General features: G+C 34.4%; 1 protein-coding gene across 3 annotated transcripts in view; it reads right to left on the bottom strand.

The window, feature by feature from the left end:
• Window positions 1–16260, bottom strand: part of Strip (striatin interacting protein) — a 367915-nt gene that overhangs the window by 151252 nt on the left and 200403 nt on the right. For 2 of the 3 annotated variants that reach the window (XM_090400054.1, XM_090400053.1), the window contains one exon: window positions 2125–2196. The exons of the other annotated variant lie outside the window; for it this stretch is intronic. In XM_090400054.1, coding sequence (XP_090256180.1) covers window positions 2125–2196 — 72 coding nt within the window. The remainder of the gene's footprint in view (window positions 1–2124; window positions 2197–16260) is intronic. 3 annotated transcript variants of the gene reach the window in all.

Raw genomic sequence — 16260 nt, forward strand, 5'->3', positions numbered from 1 at the left:
GGGTGGTGGGGGGATTTTCTTACCCCACAGGGTGGTGAACCTGAAATTACATGTAAGTTTTCATTTCATGTGTTAGTATAACTACTAAAATGCAAGGCAAGGATATAACAGAAAATAATTTTACTGGATTTACTACATTAAACTTATTCTGACTAAATGCACTCTCATGCACAGATGATGGCCATGAGACACCCCAAATTCTGTCAGAAACAGTTTTCATAAGTTTAATCTGGCCAAATTATAATTTGCTAACAAGGTGAACAAGAAACAGGAAAAAGAAGAAAATGCAGGAATGGGCAGATCAGTGTTGTTTGCTCTAATGGGTAGAATTAGGGAAAACAACAGCACAAAAAGGACGTCCTTCACAGACTACTCTCGCAAATATTCAATATTCAAAACTACTCTTTGATGGAATTTTCATTTACATGTGAGAAACGATCATTTATTTGACTACTGATTACACTGAGTGATTGCAAACTACATGAACTTAAAATATTGACAAAAAACACCTTGTTGCACCAAACTTTACATTTATATCGGCCAATTCACAAAATTCATATTTTTGGTCACCAAACATTTCTTTTGAAATGTGATTTTAATATACATTTTGGAAAATTATGGAGACAACTACCGTGTTTGAGTAAAACTTTAGTTTAATATAAACCAAAATCCACATTTGACCTTTATATCTAGGTCATCTTCTGGAGCATATATACTTTATTCACGACTTATTTTTCACGGTATTAACAACACAAGAATAAAACATGACCATTTCTATTCCCTATATCAGAGGTACATCGGAAAAGATAGCCAAAGTATTGTTGAAACATGGCCTTCGCACCACTTTCAAACTTCATGTCAAGCTGGCAACTCTGATCTGCTAGCCTAAGGATAAACTTCACCCTTTAGCACACACAGGAGTGTATGCAGTTCTGTATGACTGTGATTTGGCCTATTATTGGCAAACAGGAAGATCAGTGAACATCCGCCTGGAAGAACATGAAAAATACATTCGCTACTATTACTATGGCAAGTCGGGACTGGCAGACCACGCTTTGGACACTCCTTCACACAGGATTAGATGGAGGAAAACGAATGTGCTATTTAGGAGTCGTTATAGATCTGAAAGATTATTTTTTGAGTCAGCAATGGCTTTGAAGAATTCTCCCAACCTTAACAAATATGGTTGCATTAATTTGCCAAAAATTTGGGAGACGGTTATCCTAAGAAAAACTCCTGGATAACTGCTGTTTTTTTTTTTTCTGTTAGAGGGTGCCAAAAATAGGACTTTAGATCATTTGTCTTTTGCAATTATATTGTTTCACTCACTCACTGTTGCGTTTACATGTGTGTTGTGCTCTGATGATGCCGAGTTGAAAATCAGCGAAATATAAGAGTTAATAAAACATCTTTGTTGTTAAAAGTGTTTGTGGTGTTGTTAATACCATGAAAAATAAGTCATGAATAACCATCAACACCTAAGCTTATCTGTTAAATCATATATATACTTTATACAGAGAAACAAGCTGCACTACAATCTACACAGTTTGTTAAAGTTACTGACCAACCGTTACAACAATTATTGGCCTACGCTATGGTTAAAAAAAAAAAACTTACTACATCAACACTAGAGTCCTATTATTAATATTATCTATTATAAATATTGTAAAATTACATTGGGAGCAACAACAAGTTTATATATACATGAGTATACATATAAACCTTATATTATACATAGAAACATAAACATACAAACAAATGATTATACATATAAACATATATAAAGATTATACATATATACATACAAACACAACGATTATACATATCTATTCCACCCAGTTGGTATGGGATCGAAATACGTCGAATGTGGATTTTAACGTGGAATGTGGATTTTATCATCGAATGTGGATTTTGGTTTATATTAAACTAAAGTTTTACTCAAACATGGTAGTTGTCTCCATAATTTTCCAAAATGTATTCGGATCACCGTGTAAGCCAAAAAGAAAGTGATTTTAATATCTTTATATAAGATATAAATCTTATTTCCAACAGATATGGATACTATATAACATCAAAAAGATGAGAATAATAACTGGCTTTTATAAAATGAGTTTAAATACTTACCATATATTGTGGTAATGTTGGAAGCATTGCTTGATATAATATTTCTACTGGAGTCTGGGGCACAAAACACTCCTTAGTAATACAAATATGGGGGAAAAAGTTTATTAATTCATCACTATTAATAAAATGTCTATAAATTAATTACTAATTTATTCATTAGTTTTTAATATATTATTAAAAATGCTAGCCAGTTCTACAATTTCCTGTTTTGAGTATTATTTCAGATAATTCCTTTTTTATATTATACTATAGTCATAAAAATGTAATGATGATGAGGATTAGAGAAAGTTGTTGGAAGTTTTCCCACTTGGTTATACTAAGGCAAGTGATGTGAAGTCTTAGTTTCTTTGTACGAGAGTTGTCCCAGTCCTGAAAATAGTTCAGGCGCATACTTGTTTGCTTACACTTGGATAAGGGATTAAACCAAGTATATAATTTCTTGGCATCTTTAATTTGTAATAATAATAGGGGTTTGAAGTTTGTTTTCTTCAGATAAATAGGTTTGCAGAATGAACACCACATATACAAATAGATATCATCATCAAATTCCTGATGTGTACCCTCAAGGGATGTACAGGATATGATAGTACTACATGCTACATGAAAAATTTACATCTTTACTAACTTCCTATCTACAATTTTCCTCCAAATCAGTCTGTTATATGTCAAGACTCCAATATTATCTATCAGGTCTTATATTTCTGTCTTCTAAGGCACATTTTACTGCATTAATCCACCTATATCTTGGTCTTCCTGTGGGTCTTTTTAATGCCAACATGGCAGATAACACTTGTTTTGCTAATCTTTCCTCTCCCATTCTGCTTAAGTAACAATACCACCTGAGATTAGCTCTACTAATGCATTCCTGGATGCTGACAATGTCAAGTACTTTCCTAATATCCTTGTTTTTAATATGATACCATTGATGCCTTCTGTTTATGCCCCCTAATCTTTCTCAGGACTCTCATATCTGCTGTCCCTAGACTTTGATCAAGTGTTTTACTTCTAACCCAGCTCTCAGATCCAAAATTTAAATTGGTTTAACCAATTTTAACTTATGGATCTGATTCTGTTGATTCTGTTGTCTATTTCCATATTTAACTTACCATCTTCACTAAAAATCGTGCCTAAGTAGATGAAAAGGTTTTACTTCTTCTATAATTTCTCCATTCACAATGCAGTTGATATTTTCAATGTTTCTGCCTATTTTCATTGTCTTTGTCTTTTTAATGCTGACCTTCATACCATTTCTATTACGACAGTTATTCAATTTAGTCGGGGAATCTTGGAGACTTGTAGAGAACTTATTTAGAATTATGACATCATCCGCATAAAGCAAAGAGCTGAGATTAGCACCTCTAATTTTGATATTAGGTTTAATACCGCTTTCCTTCATAATGTGATCCATATAGATAATGAATAAGAGAGGAGATAATGTACATCCTTGTCTGACACCAGATTTAACATTACACCATCTTCCTGTACTTCCTTCAATTCTAACTGCTGACTTATAACTCAAATAGAGACTAAGTATTGCTTGATATAATGCCCCATTAACACCATATAACTGTAACGTTTGGAATAGATTTTTGCTATATTCCTATGATTTCTCAACTATTTGTCGTAAAGTGAATATCTCATTGTGGCAGCCTCTATTTAGTCTGAATCCAGCTTGTTCTTCATCCAAGCTTCTCTTCCACAATCCTTCTCAAGTATACTTGCATATATCTTACCAGGAACACTCAGTAATGAAATGCCTCTGCAATTCTCACATTCAGTCTTATTTCCCTTTTTATATATGGGTACTATGAGAGCTCTACTCCATTCAGCTGGAATTCGTCCCTCTGTCCACGCCTTCTGAACTATGCAGCGCAGCTACTGTATGAATTTTATACCTCCATACTTGAGCATTTCTGGTCGAATATCATCTACTCCTGCTGCCTTTCCACATTTCAGGCTTTTGATGGGTTTTTCTACTTCAAGTATGGATGTGTATTCCTGACTACTGGTCATCACTGCTTGATTCGTTTAGCAGTTTTTCAAAGTAATTACTCCATGCTTCAAGAATATCTTTTTCTCCTGTTTTCATGTCACCTTTATCATCTCTAATTCCTTTTACAGCACACTTTCCTCCATTTCTGAGCTTCTTCGACAACCTCCAGAATATCTTACCACCTTCTTGATATTTATTTTCTATGTTCTTGCCAAAGTGCTCGCATGCCTTTTGTTTAGCCAGTTTTACACAGTGTTTAGCTTTCTTACATTTGTCTCTGTATTCTCTAAAAGCACAAGCTAACTTATTTTCAAGGAATTTTTGATATGCTTTCTTCTTTTCCTTCACTGCCTCTTTAACTTCCTGTGTCCACAATGGAGTTCTGATTTTTCGATGCTTGCAGACAACCTCACCACATGCCTCTCCTCACCTCATTTTTTCTTCAATAATCTTTGTGTATTTTAGTAAACTGTTCGCATCTGAGAGCTGCTCAACTTTTATTCACTTTAAAAATTTCTTACATGTTATTCTTTTCAATACGAAATTCAATTTTATTCTACTCAAGACTAAATAGTGATCACTTCCAATTTGAAATCCTCTGTACGCCATGGTGTCCTGCATCAGTGGGAAAACATCACTATCAACAATAACATAATCAATCAGACTTTTCTTATTTCCTTGCCTCTTCCCTCCATGTGGATTTGTCCAACATTTTTTTTATGTTGGAACATTATGTTAGTAATAACTAGTCCATCTCCTGAGCAGAAATCCAACAAGTACTTGCCATTATTATTAGCTTTCCTCTTTTCTCCAAATTTTCTCAAAATATTTTTGTATGTCACAATCATTTCCTACTCTGCTATTTAGATCACCATCAAGGACCAACTTTTCCTTTTTCATTGTATCAGTTGCTTTCTCTAAAGCCTCAAAAAATTCCTCCACTTCTACCTTAGTAGAACCTTCTGTGGGATCATAGGAACAAATAAGTCTCATTGTCCAGTTCCCCATTCTCATATTTGCCCACATCACTCTACTTGAGACTGCCTGCCATTCAAGAAGATTAGCCTCGTATTTAGTGTTAAATACTATGGCTACTCCTTTTCCTTTATTGTCATTTCCTGAATATAACATTTTGTATTTATTGCTCAGAAAAATCTCACCAGTTTTTGTCTGTTTTTGTTTCAGTCACCCCTATTATGCCAATCTGGTACTTATTCAATTCCTCAGCTAGCTCCATTTCTTTGTCATTCAGGTTTTTTATGTTGATAGTACCAATCTTGAACTCTGGTCATGTTGAGTTGGGGTAAGTTTTAGGATTTGTTCCAGTAGCTGACTTTTCGCTGTTTGCCCTGGTTTCCTGGAAAATACAATGGGGAGGCTTTGTTTAGGTGAGGCCCCAGCCGGAATGAGATTCTATCATGTTGTACCATCATTTGAAATTTTGTTTCAAGCCAATAAGAATACAATTTGGTCGGCTAAATCCCAAATTGCCAGCCCATCCTCGTCTGTTCAGTATCCAGGTAGATACCTAACAGGGTGCACCACACAAAGGTGAGGATTGGACATTAGGTCAGGAGCCCTGGTTGGTTCTCTGAATTCCTTTTACCCTTAGGCACCCCCTAAGTAATAAAGCAAATAAATGTCTCAATAATTTATTGGTACAGTTTAATAGCTTTCAGAGTAAGACACAAACAAATGACATATACAAAATAATACATACACAACTTCTGAAAAAATTCATTGATATGCTGAATAAGAATCTCCATCAGAAATTAAGTTACCATTCGGTAGCAAACACTGATGTAATTGTATCTGCTAAGATAAACCGCCATAAAAGTCTCATAGCAACAGTACTATTTTAAATGAAACAAACATAGGAATGTGTGATAATCTCAAACACTTCAACTATTTCTTTCCTTGTTGTTCTTCTTCTGCAGCTTTTCCCACTTAAGTAGGGTCACTGTTTGTAGTGAGTCTCCTCCACAGCCTCCTGTCTTGGGCTCTAGCCACATCCAAGTTCTTCATCCTCAAGTCCTCCTCCACCATCTCACTTCATCTCTTCTTTAGCCACCCGCACTTCCTCCTCCCTGCACATCCATCAGCATGACCTTCCTTCCCACATACTCTTCCTCCCTCCTCATCACATGACCAAACCATCTCAACCTTGCTTCCTGTATCTCTGCTCCGAAGTTCATAACTTTCACCCTTACATAATCATTTCTCATCTCCGCTACCTCCATCCTGCTGATGTTATTTTTCCTCAGGGCCACAGTTTCCATAGCATATGTCATAGCTGGTCTCACTACTGTCCTGTAGATTTTGCCTTTTAGATTGATCGGAACCCTCTTATTGCATAGCACTCTAGCCATTTCTCTCCAGTTCCTCCATCCTGCATCCCACTTCCTTCTCAGCATCCTCTTTCATTGCTGAACCTAAGTATCTAAAGTCACTGACCTTCCTGATGACATTTCCTTCCAGTTCCGTCTCCTGGCTGCCATCCACTTTGCAACACATATACTATGTCCTTGTTCATACTACCATTTCCACAAGTAAGACAAGGCTGGCCTTGTTGGCTGAGTGGTTAGCATACATACACTCCAAAGGATGTTTGCGATTGTCTTTAAGTGGGAGATAAATTTCATCACTCAGTGTGAGACGACCATCCTGCTTATTGGAGGCATTAAAAAGTTTCATGTTCAATCACTAGAGTAGGGTTTCCAGACTATGTAAAAATAAATTTTAAAAAATATATAAAAAATTGATGAAAATGGGGAGAAAAAATCCATAGCTCATCCATGGTACAAATGTACAATAGGTCTCCTAATAACCTTTTGTGGATGGGAACCACATAAAAATAAAATAAATCACAGTTAAATGTTTTTCATGATCTTGATAATTTCCATATTTTGTGTTTACTCATTCCTGATTTTGACATGAAATTTGTTACAGAAGTACTGAATTTACTTCAACTATAACATGATTTGTAAATGGCGGAGTGTAATATCTCCAATTGTGAAAGCAGATTTAATGCTCCTTTCCATCATGTGATCAACATAGATGATGATTAACAGAATATTTTATGTATTCTTGTCTTGCACTTGATTTTACATTAAACCATCTTCTGTACACTTGTCCATTCAAACAGTTGACTTACAACTAAAGTATATGTTGTGTTAAATTGTGAATGAATACAATTCACTAAGGAATGTTTCATTCATAATTTGACAAGTTAAAACCCTTGAAAAGGATATGCTTGTATTTTATTTTAAGTTGTTTATAGCCTGACAAATATTGGATATCGTAATTAGTGTAAAACTTGTGAATATTCCCGTGTAAAATACCTACTAAATTGTATGTTAGACAATGAATTTGTTATATACATATTTTCTGTTAGAAAGATATAAAAGAGTTACTGTGTAAATTTCATATAAATTTTTCACGGAAGATGCTACGAAAAGGCAAGACCCACGAGTGCAAAGGAATAACATGTCAGGTGAAAATTTAGGGTTACGAGGAGTTCCGGTAGGGGTTGATATAAAAGGGATGGAAAACATCCTCAAGGAACTTTTTGGCTGGAATCTCTGTTCTCTCTCGGTGGCAGAAGTTGGAGGTGTTGGGTCGTGATTAGAGGGATTGCGGATTCCAAGTCCTACGATGAATAGAGGATTCTCAAAGTAACGGGCAACTCCCAGAAAAGATAGTGGCCAGGTAGCATGCCTTATGGATGCAGAATCGCCTCACGCTAAGAATATTCTAGGCATAGATGATCGGTATGCACACTCCATGAGGACCAACCTAAGCTGACAGGAATTTTAGCCTTAACATAGAGGGAAAAAAATGTTCTGAAGGAAAGGAATCCAAGAATCGAAAGGACAAGCATGAGGAATCCTCGAGTTCAGTATAGTAAACCTTTAATCAAGTAATGTGTGAGAGGAAGGTAATTGTAACTTAAGAATCATAGACCTTCATAAAGTTTTGAGACTCTATCTAAAATTAAGACAGAACTGTGATATTTCAATTGTAGTTGGAGCTTTGAATCTTTGAACATAATGTTTTTGTAGTATTAATTACTGTGTGATGTATATTGATTAATTTTACTTTGTAATCTAGTAGTACAGTGATAATTGAAAGTTCTTTATTCTGTATGATGATCATTATGTTAATTAAACTTTTTGCTCTTATTAATTTGGTTGCCTGTGTCTAAGAATCCAATGCACCACTCATAAATTATTCGGATCTAAGCAGGAGGTAATTGTTAATTAAGACCACGACTGCAAACATGGTTGATTATAGATGGTATTGATAATTGATAACTTGGTATAGAAATAGATTAGATTAACCATGTGCATATCTGAAGGTTCACTTCTTGACTGAGAAGTTTTTCCAATCTAAGGATTCTGGGTGGCACAGCGGAACAAAATAAATTTTTGTAGAACCTTAAGAGAAGTTAACTTCAGAAGCTTTGTTACTAAGGAAATGGCTTAACCTTGAGACAATTTCTTAATAGATCAGACTCGCGCACGTGATAATCTGAGGGGCTGAAATATATAATAGTAAGACAAAGACAGACACATTATAGGCACTGCTGAGATAGGACAAATTATTTAAGAGATAGTTAAGTAAAGGAGTTAAGCCATATTAAGTAAATATTACCTACTACGACACGTTATAACAGTTGCGCTGTATAAAGTGCCATTTGCACCATATAATTTTAGTGTCTCAAACAGTTTTTCTCTTGGCACCTTATTATGCCTTTTCCAGATCTATAAAATTTAAATACTGCTTGTCGTGCATTCCCACCATTTCCCAATTATTTGGATAAAGCAAAAATCTGGTTCGATGACTCATATTTGGGCTGAACTCAACTTGTTATTTGTAAGTGTTTTCCACAGTTTTTCTGAACCTAGCCTCCAGTAAGCTTGAGGCTAGGCTCAGACATTAATCTTACTTGGAACTTAATTCTTATGCATTTCTGCCATTCAGTTTTGCTTTTCTTTTATGTACAAAAATACCTAACCAGAGCTTCTGACCAGAACTTCTAAACTATAAAGTAGCAACTGTAGAACTTTCATACTTCCATATTTCAGCATCTGATAGCATATTCTACCTACTTTAAATATGTAATCCTGACCTCATTTCATACTCTTTCATTTCATATTTTCTATCACTGCTCTGTCTGTGGGTTGCTTAAGGGTCAAAGCCAGATGACTGGGAGGAGACCTCCACATAGAATTTAAGGATACAGACAGTGGACTGAGCTTCTGATCTAATGTACAATACTTATGTTCATGTTGTTTTCCCTACATAACCACTAAGTACAGAATGAATGACGATGGGCTGGCAATTTGGGACCTATCTGACCAAATTGTACTATCTATTCACTTAAATCAGAAATAAACATGGGATTTTATGGCAACTGGAGTACTGTCCAGCCAAACACCCCCCCCCCCCCCCCACACACACACGGCTTAAGTTCACATGGAGAGAAGATAAGAAAGAAAAAAATTCATTCACCATGTTGAAAACGTGCACTTAGTTCTAAGTAGGATAAAAATTAATATCACAGTGAAAAGAACTATGTGTAAGGAACTTTTAAAATAATTAAAGTTGAGCATCTTTTACAGGTGAACTATAGATTCAGCTATACAAACATTATTCAAGAAAAAATGAAACAGTCTGAAAACAAGATCCAAACCTTGGAGTCTCAGTGACAAATTCTGAAGAAAACATTAATTCAGCTTGGGAGGCATGTAGGAAAGTTGTCTCCAAGAACAGAAAAATAAGAACACTAGGGTTGGCACAAAAAGAAGTAGTCCTAGTAAAGAAAGCTTATTGAAAGTTAAAAGAAAATAAGTTTGCAGATGTGCTAAAAGAATAATAATATCTGGGCAAGAAGTTTTTGGCATAGGTTAGCTGAAATTGGTTAAAAATTATATGCATTAGCACGACTTGGTTGACTGAAGATGATATAGTCATAGAATGTTTACATTGAATGATAGCAAAATTGAAGCCAAAAAAGTGCAGAAGTGCATCAGGAGAAGAGGTGGATGCAGTTATAGATGGGAGTTCATTTAAGGCCATCTAGTGTGAGATTGATGCCAACAAGATGAAATATATATACAATTCATTGCTGCTATAATCAGGGGGCATAAAGAGGAATGTACATGACAGGCATGAGTAAATATGAAAAATGGGTACAGAGACTGAGTAAATTCTTATGGGTGGATTTCAACTATGGGAACATATATCGGGAGGAGGACTGGTCACAGGGAAGGAAGGAAATAGGAATTTATACAGTTGCTAAAAGACAGTTACCTTATACAGAATGTAATAGAGAAGATAAGAGTCTTAAGAGTGTCAAAAATCTCATCATAGCACTTAACAGTAACCAGTCTAGCCATACTGTCTCTATTGAGGAAAGTAATCATGTAGTCTCTTAACCTGTGGGATTACTGAACATGCAAAATTTTCAATTAACAAGGGATATATGTGGAATTACAAAGCAGGTGATTATGACAAGCTCAGAAGTCAGCTTTCAGCAGTACGATGGCATAAGAATTTGGGGTGTTGGTAGGAGATGGTCAAGGGGCATTTGTAGAAAGCAGTAGTTGGATGAATAGCACCATTAAGCAGGAGTTGAGAGAAAAAGAAAAAGTTATGGGGGGGGGGGAGAGAAAGAATATAAAGAAAAAGGTGATCAGCATGCCCATGATGAGTACAAAGCACAGGCAAGTAGGGTGACCTATGTGGTAGGGAAGAGCAAAGCTAATGAGAGAAAGCAAGCTGATGAGGCCAAAAAATTTCTAAAGAATTCTTTCACTATGTAGCAAATAAAAGGAGGGACGAGTATGGAAGGATGACTTTAGAAAGTGCTAATGGTAGGGAGGTAAGAGAATCAAACCAAATGGTTAAATTGAGTGGGCATTTTTTAGGGCTGTATCTAGATCAGGGGTCAGCAAACTGCGGCTCGTGAGCCACATGCAGCTCTTTGGGTACATACATGTGACTCTCAAGTAAAATTGAAAATGAAAATAAAACTATGATAGTTTAATTTATAAAATTTTTAAAGAATATACAGAAGGAGTGGAGGGGATAGTTGAGCACATGGTAGGCAGGGCAGCCAAACAAAGTGACTAATTAGGATTAGGTTTTAGGGTGACCTCGACAGCTGAGGTCATTTGCAGAGCAACAAAGTGACTAATAAGTGATTGCACGTGTGTTAGCATTTTAACTCAACTGGCGGCTTGCTTTTATCTTTCAGTCTCGCGATTTCTGAAAAATATATAAATACTGGGGTTAACTTGACTCACAAAACACTTTGTCCAAGTATTACTTAGCACTTCTGAAGATATATCAAGCCTTGGTTGAAGGAGGAAAACCTTCAACAATAAAAATCAATAAACAACAAGCAATTGGTTGAAATGTGGTCATGTGGATGACAGTGTTCATTTCAAATCTGACAAAACAGCAAGGGAGGGTGAAAGCAATAAAACCATATGGTTGTTCATTTCACCCCTCTTTTAATACTCGTCATTCTGCCGCTATTTTTATTTTAATTTTTTAAGTATCCATTTTCAATAATTTTTACTTACTTATTCAATTTTAATTTATTTTGTTTGGATAATTAAAATATATAATTTATTTGGTTAATTTAGGTCTGCCTGTGGACCACCTGTCTCATCGTTGACCATAGGTTGAGAAACACTGCTATAGAACAGTGGTGGCGAACCTGTGGCAAGCCCGAGAATTTTGCTTGCACGTCAATGATGTACATGTGATATCCTTTTATACGCTAATAAATTATTCCTTTTTTTTTAATTGTTACAATACGTAGATTTTGTTTTACAGGAGAGAGCAGCTATGAAGACATGAATTTGATTGGTGCGGTATTAACAAAAGACCACCCGACCCAAAGACAAATGGAACCGACAATTTTTGAGTTGAAATGTTAATTCTCTTCAACCAAATTCCATAACATTTGCAACTGTCATAACACAATTCACTATATATTTCTTAGTTTTAAGACATTCACGATGGGGTGTCATTTATCATTCTGACAGAACTACTCATTACCGGCGGGTTCATCTCATACAAAGTTTCAACCCTTTGTTGATTTTTATTGCCTTGTTTGCATTTGAGCTGGAAGGGGAACTCGCACAAGCATTATATGGCATGTTTCAATTTGTGGTAGAATTTTATTTGAAGTTAACCTTTGTGATCTGTCATAATGACATCGAGAATTTCAAATGCAGTCAAACAAACATTTATTTCATGTAATTGAAAAATTGGCAATAATTTTAGTTAGATACTGTGTTTCCAGTGCAACATATGGTTTTGCTTGCCTATACAGAGTAGTTTCTGTGAGAGGGGGTACATGTGATTCATTAGTTAGCGCCGTTTTTATTCCAGCTGTCTCTAATTGCACTATTTGTTGAGAAATATATTACACAGGCTGCAAAAGCCTCTGTACCTTATTCAGGGATACATTAAAACTTTTTTTTTCTTGCATCTACAGTATATAATGGTTGTTGGGGGAGGGCGTGTTGTTTTTTTGTGTGGGAGGTATATATGCAAAACCTTTTAATGTCTTTTTTCATAAAGTGAAATCAGGGGTGCGAGTTATACATGAGGACAAGTTATATTTGACGGTAAGCGTTCGCCGACAAGTAGAAATCCTTCTGCTGCTTCTCCTGTTCTGCAGACTTCTATAGTGAGTTACAATGCATAAATATTTTCTCACTACTTTTTTTTTTCTTTCAAGCCAACATCATTAAAACCAATTTAATAATACAATAATCAATAATTTTATACTGAATAATATTATAAATTTTTGGCGATCAGAATGGGATATGTTAATGAAACTTACCACAAGTTAATTTAATGATGTTGGCCTGAGAAAACTACAATATTGTAGCATTAGTCCTGTGATTGATTACTAATTTAAATGCGTACTTTTATATTTGTCAACATGCTACACCGTATACATAAGTGTATTAATACTCTATGATTATGCCATAATTAATTTTCTCCTCTACATATGCTTGTGAGTCTTTATTTTCCGAAATGAATTTTATAAAAGACAGTTTAAGAAATAGAATGACTGATGAATCAGTTCCGCATGTGTATTATTAAAAGTGACAAAATATGAACCTGATATAAAGCATTTGAGATCTAATGTACAACAGCAAAAATCTCATTAATAAATTGATATATTGATATTAATAAATTGATAATAGGCTGATATTAATTTGTATACAACAATGTGTATGTCAAATTATGAGTTCATTTTTATGAAATTCTATGTTAATTTTTAAACTTGTGTCAATAAAATTCTGCAATTTATTTTGTATTAAGTAATGTTAATTAATAATTCCGGATAATGATCGGATGTTATGTATACTGAGTCTCAGTAAACAAAAGAAATTTCTTGGAAAACACAGCGAAATATAGAAGTTTTTTTTTTTTAATTATGCCATCATAAATTCACTTATTCATGTTTACAATTTATAGGATCATGCTATTCGCTCTACCCAGCAAATTATAGGACACATATATCACAAATGATAATTATTAATTATCCTTTACCATTAATGAAAGTGTTTCTACTCACACTTATTTTTTCCTATTCTTACATGTCTTATAAATGATTCACATATTTTCATCTTTCAGTATTTCATATATACCAATCAAATATAGCATTCTCCTTCATTCTTGTTTTCTAATAAGTCCTAAAACAGATTGTTACCCCACCCTACACAGAAGTATTCAAAGTTATCCTGCAATTAATTGCACTGGACCAATTAAGATGAGCGCTGATGCGCTATGCCTGATTCTTCTTCTGAGTAGTCTGTAAGACATGCTGTTTTATTGCAGCAATAAAACATGTGTTCCTCTTTTTGGTTCATCTTTTCTGATTTGTGGAGAATAACCCGGTTAGTTTGCCCTGTGTGTGTGTTACAGAGTGAAGTGTGAATTGTAATATAGTGAAACAAATTTAAACAAAAAAAATACATTTTTAAAAGGTAAGTGTAATTAATGTAATTTAATATTATTTTACATGCTAGTTTTATGATTTTTTTTTTTGCTTTTAAACTGAAATAATTTAATTTAGGATTAATTAATTAGTTACTTTTGAATAAAATATACCAGTCAATTTTTTTTTTTATATATGAAATTGTGCTGAAATCTATTAATTCTGAATACCTTTTTTTTCTCCCAAGAATTAAAGATCATTAAAATCAATGCCAAATGACCACAATGTATTTATAGTTTACATGAACAATTACATAAAAAAAAAAAAAAAAACTAAAAGAGGTTATTGATGAACAAACAATTACATAAAAAAAAAAAAAAAGCTAAAAGAGATTATTAATGTAATTATTTGTCTCCAAGCTTCCCTGCCGTAGAAACTTTTCAGCACACGCATGCCCATGTATACGGTCAAATTAACATGAAATATGTAGTGCAGGTTGTATAATCCACATGACAGCACACCCAATCAAAATGAGCACGCGACGCCACTGATACACACACACACACACACAGTAATCCCTCGATTAATGCGCCCCCGATTAGCGTGTTTTCGACTAGTGCGATTAGTAAATTTCAATACCGAAATTTGATTAGTGTGCCTATATACATCTTAAAAATAAATGTCACAGATTTTAAAAATTTCCTATCTATAAATTTTTTATGGCTGACTATTTTTAAAAATCACTCACCAGAATGAAATAATTTAGTTACTGATTTAAAACATTTTACAAAGTTATTTTTAATCGCATACTACCATGTACTCTATGTTCCAAATTTTTATTGTCAAAATTTATGTCATCTGCTAATTACACAGCATTTTCCTGATCATATCTCATACCTCCTTTGCAATTATTTTTACATTTTTTAAAAAATTATTTTGAAGTATTTTCCCGACCATGAGTAAAAGAATTAGTGAGCAAAAAAGTGGAAGTGTGAAAATGATTCAAAAAGTAATCTCATTGGAAGAAAAACCTGAAATAATAAAGAAAGTGAACAAGGCGAGTCCAGAGCAAAGATAAGACAAGAACACAAAAATGGGTGAATCAACTATAAGAGTGATTTTAAACAAAGCTGCTGAATACAAAGAGAAAAGTAAGGCTGATTCAAATTCACCGTGCATGCACTTGAAATCAAAGTATCATAATGATTGAATTAGAGAGACTTCTTTCTATATAGATCGAAGATTGTAACCCAAAACGGATCCGGCTAAGAACTGACTTTAGTCTTTATTAAATCAAAAGCATTAAGTCTCTTTGCAAACTTGAAAGGGCTATCAATGATGGAAAAGAAAAATTCCACATTAGTGCTGGGTGGTTTGAGAAATAGCCTACATAATGTTCTAATCATAGGCGAAGCTGTAAGTGCCGATAAGGAGGTGGCCGCAAATTATCCAGAGATTTGAAGAAAATTGTATAAGAAGAGGGCTATTGTGACCAACAAATATTTAATGTCGATGAAACTTCTTTTTGGAAGCCAATGCCTTCCAAGACTTTTCTGGCCATATCAGAGAAGTCTCAGCCTGGTTATAAAGTCACAAAGTCAAATGAAATTACTGCTAGCAATATGCAATCCATTTGGAAGCACATTCTTCCACATTGTACAAATGATTATAGAGGCTTTTCAAATGAATCTAAGTTAATTAAATCTCATTCTGAGAGACTGAGTGATTCCGACCTGCTAAATTTAGATGCACAGCGGGAAGATCCTGAAGAATATGAAGAAAATTTAATCACTGACAAGCCCAAAGAGAGTTCACAGAAACAAATTTAAAATATTTTCGTGCAACCGAAACTTTTAAGTAGCAATGCTTAGAGACTGGCCCTTGTGAAGAGAGAAGCAGGAAAATTTGCAGAAGAAGCAGTTGTTTGGGAAAAAAAAAAAAAAAAAAAACAGAATGCCAGCCAGAATAATTTATTTATATTTTGAATATGTTTTATTGTCTTTCAACTTCATAGTTTTCCTTTAACTAGACCCTGAGACATACCCTAATTCTTTTATAAAAAAATCAAGGGTAAAAAAAGACATTTGAGGAACGAATTATACTTTTTTCCATAGGTTATTATACTCGATTGGTGCGTTTTCGATTAATGTGCCTGTTTTAAAGAATGCAT

Source organism: Typopeltis vanoorti, chromosome 11 (genome assembly GCF_054136105.1).
Source record: "Typopeltis vanoorti isolate ZY-2024b chromosome 11, IOZ_Tvanoo_1.0, whole genome shotgun sequence".
In the NCBI taxonomy this organism is placed as follows: Eukaryota; Metazoa; Arthropoda; class Arachnida; order Uropygi; family Thelyphonidae; genus Typopeltis; species Typopeltis vanoorti.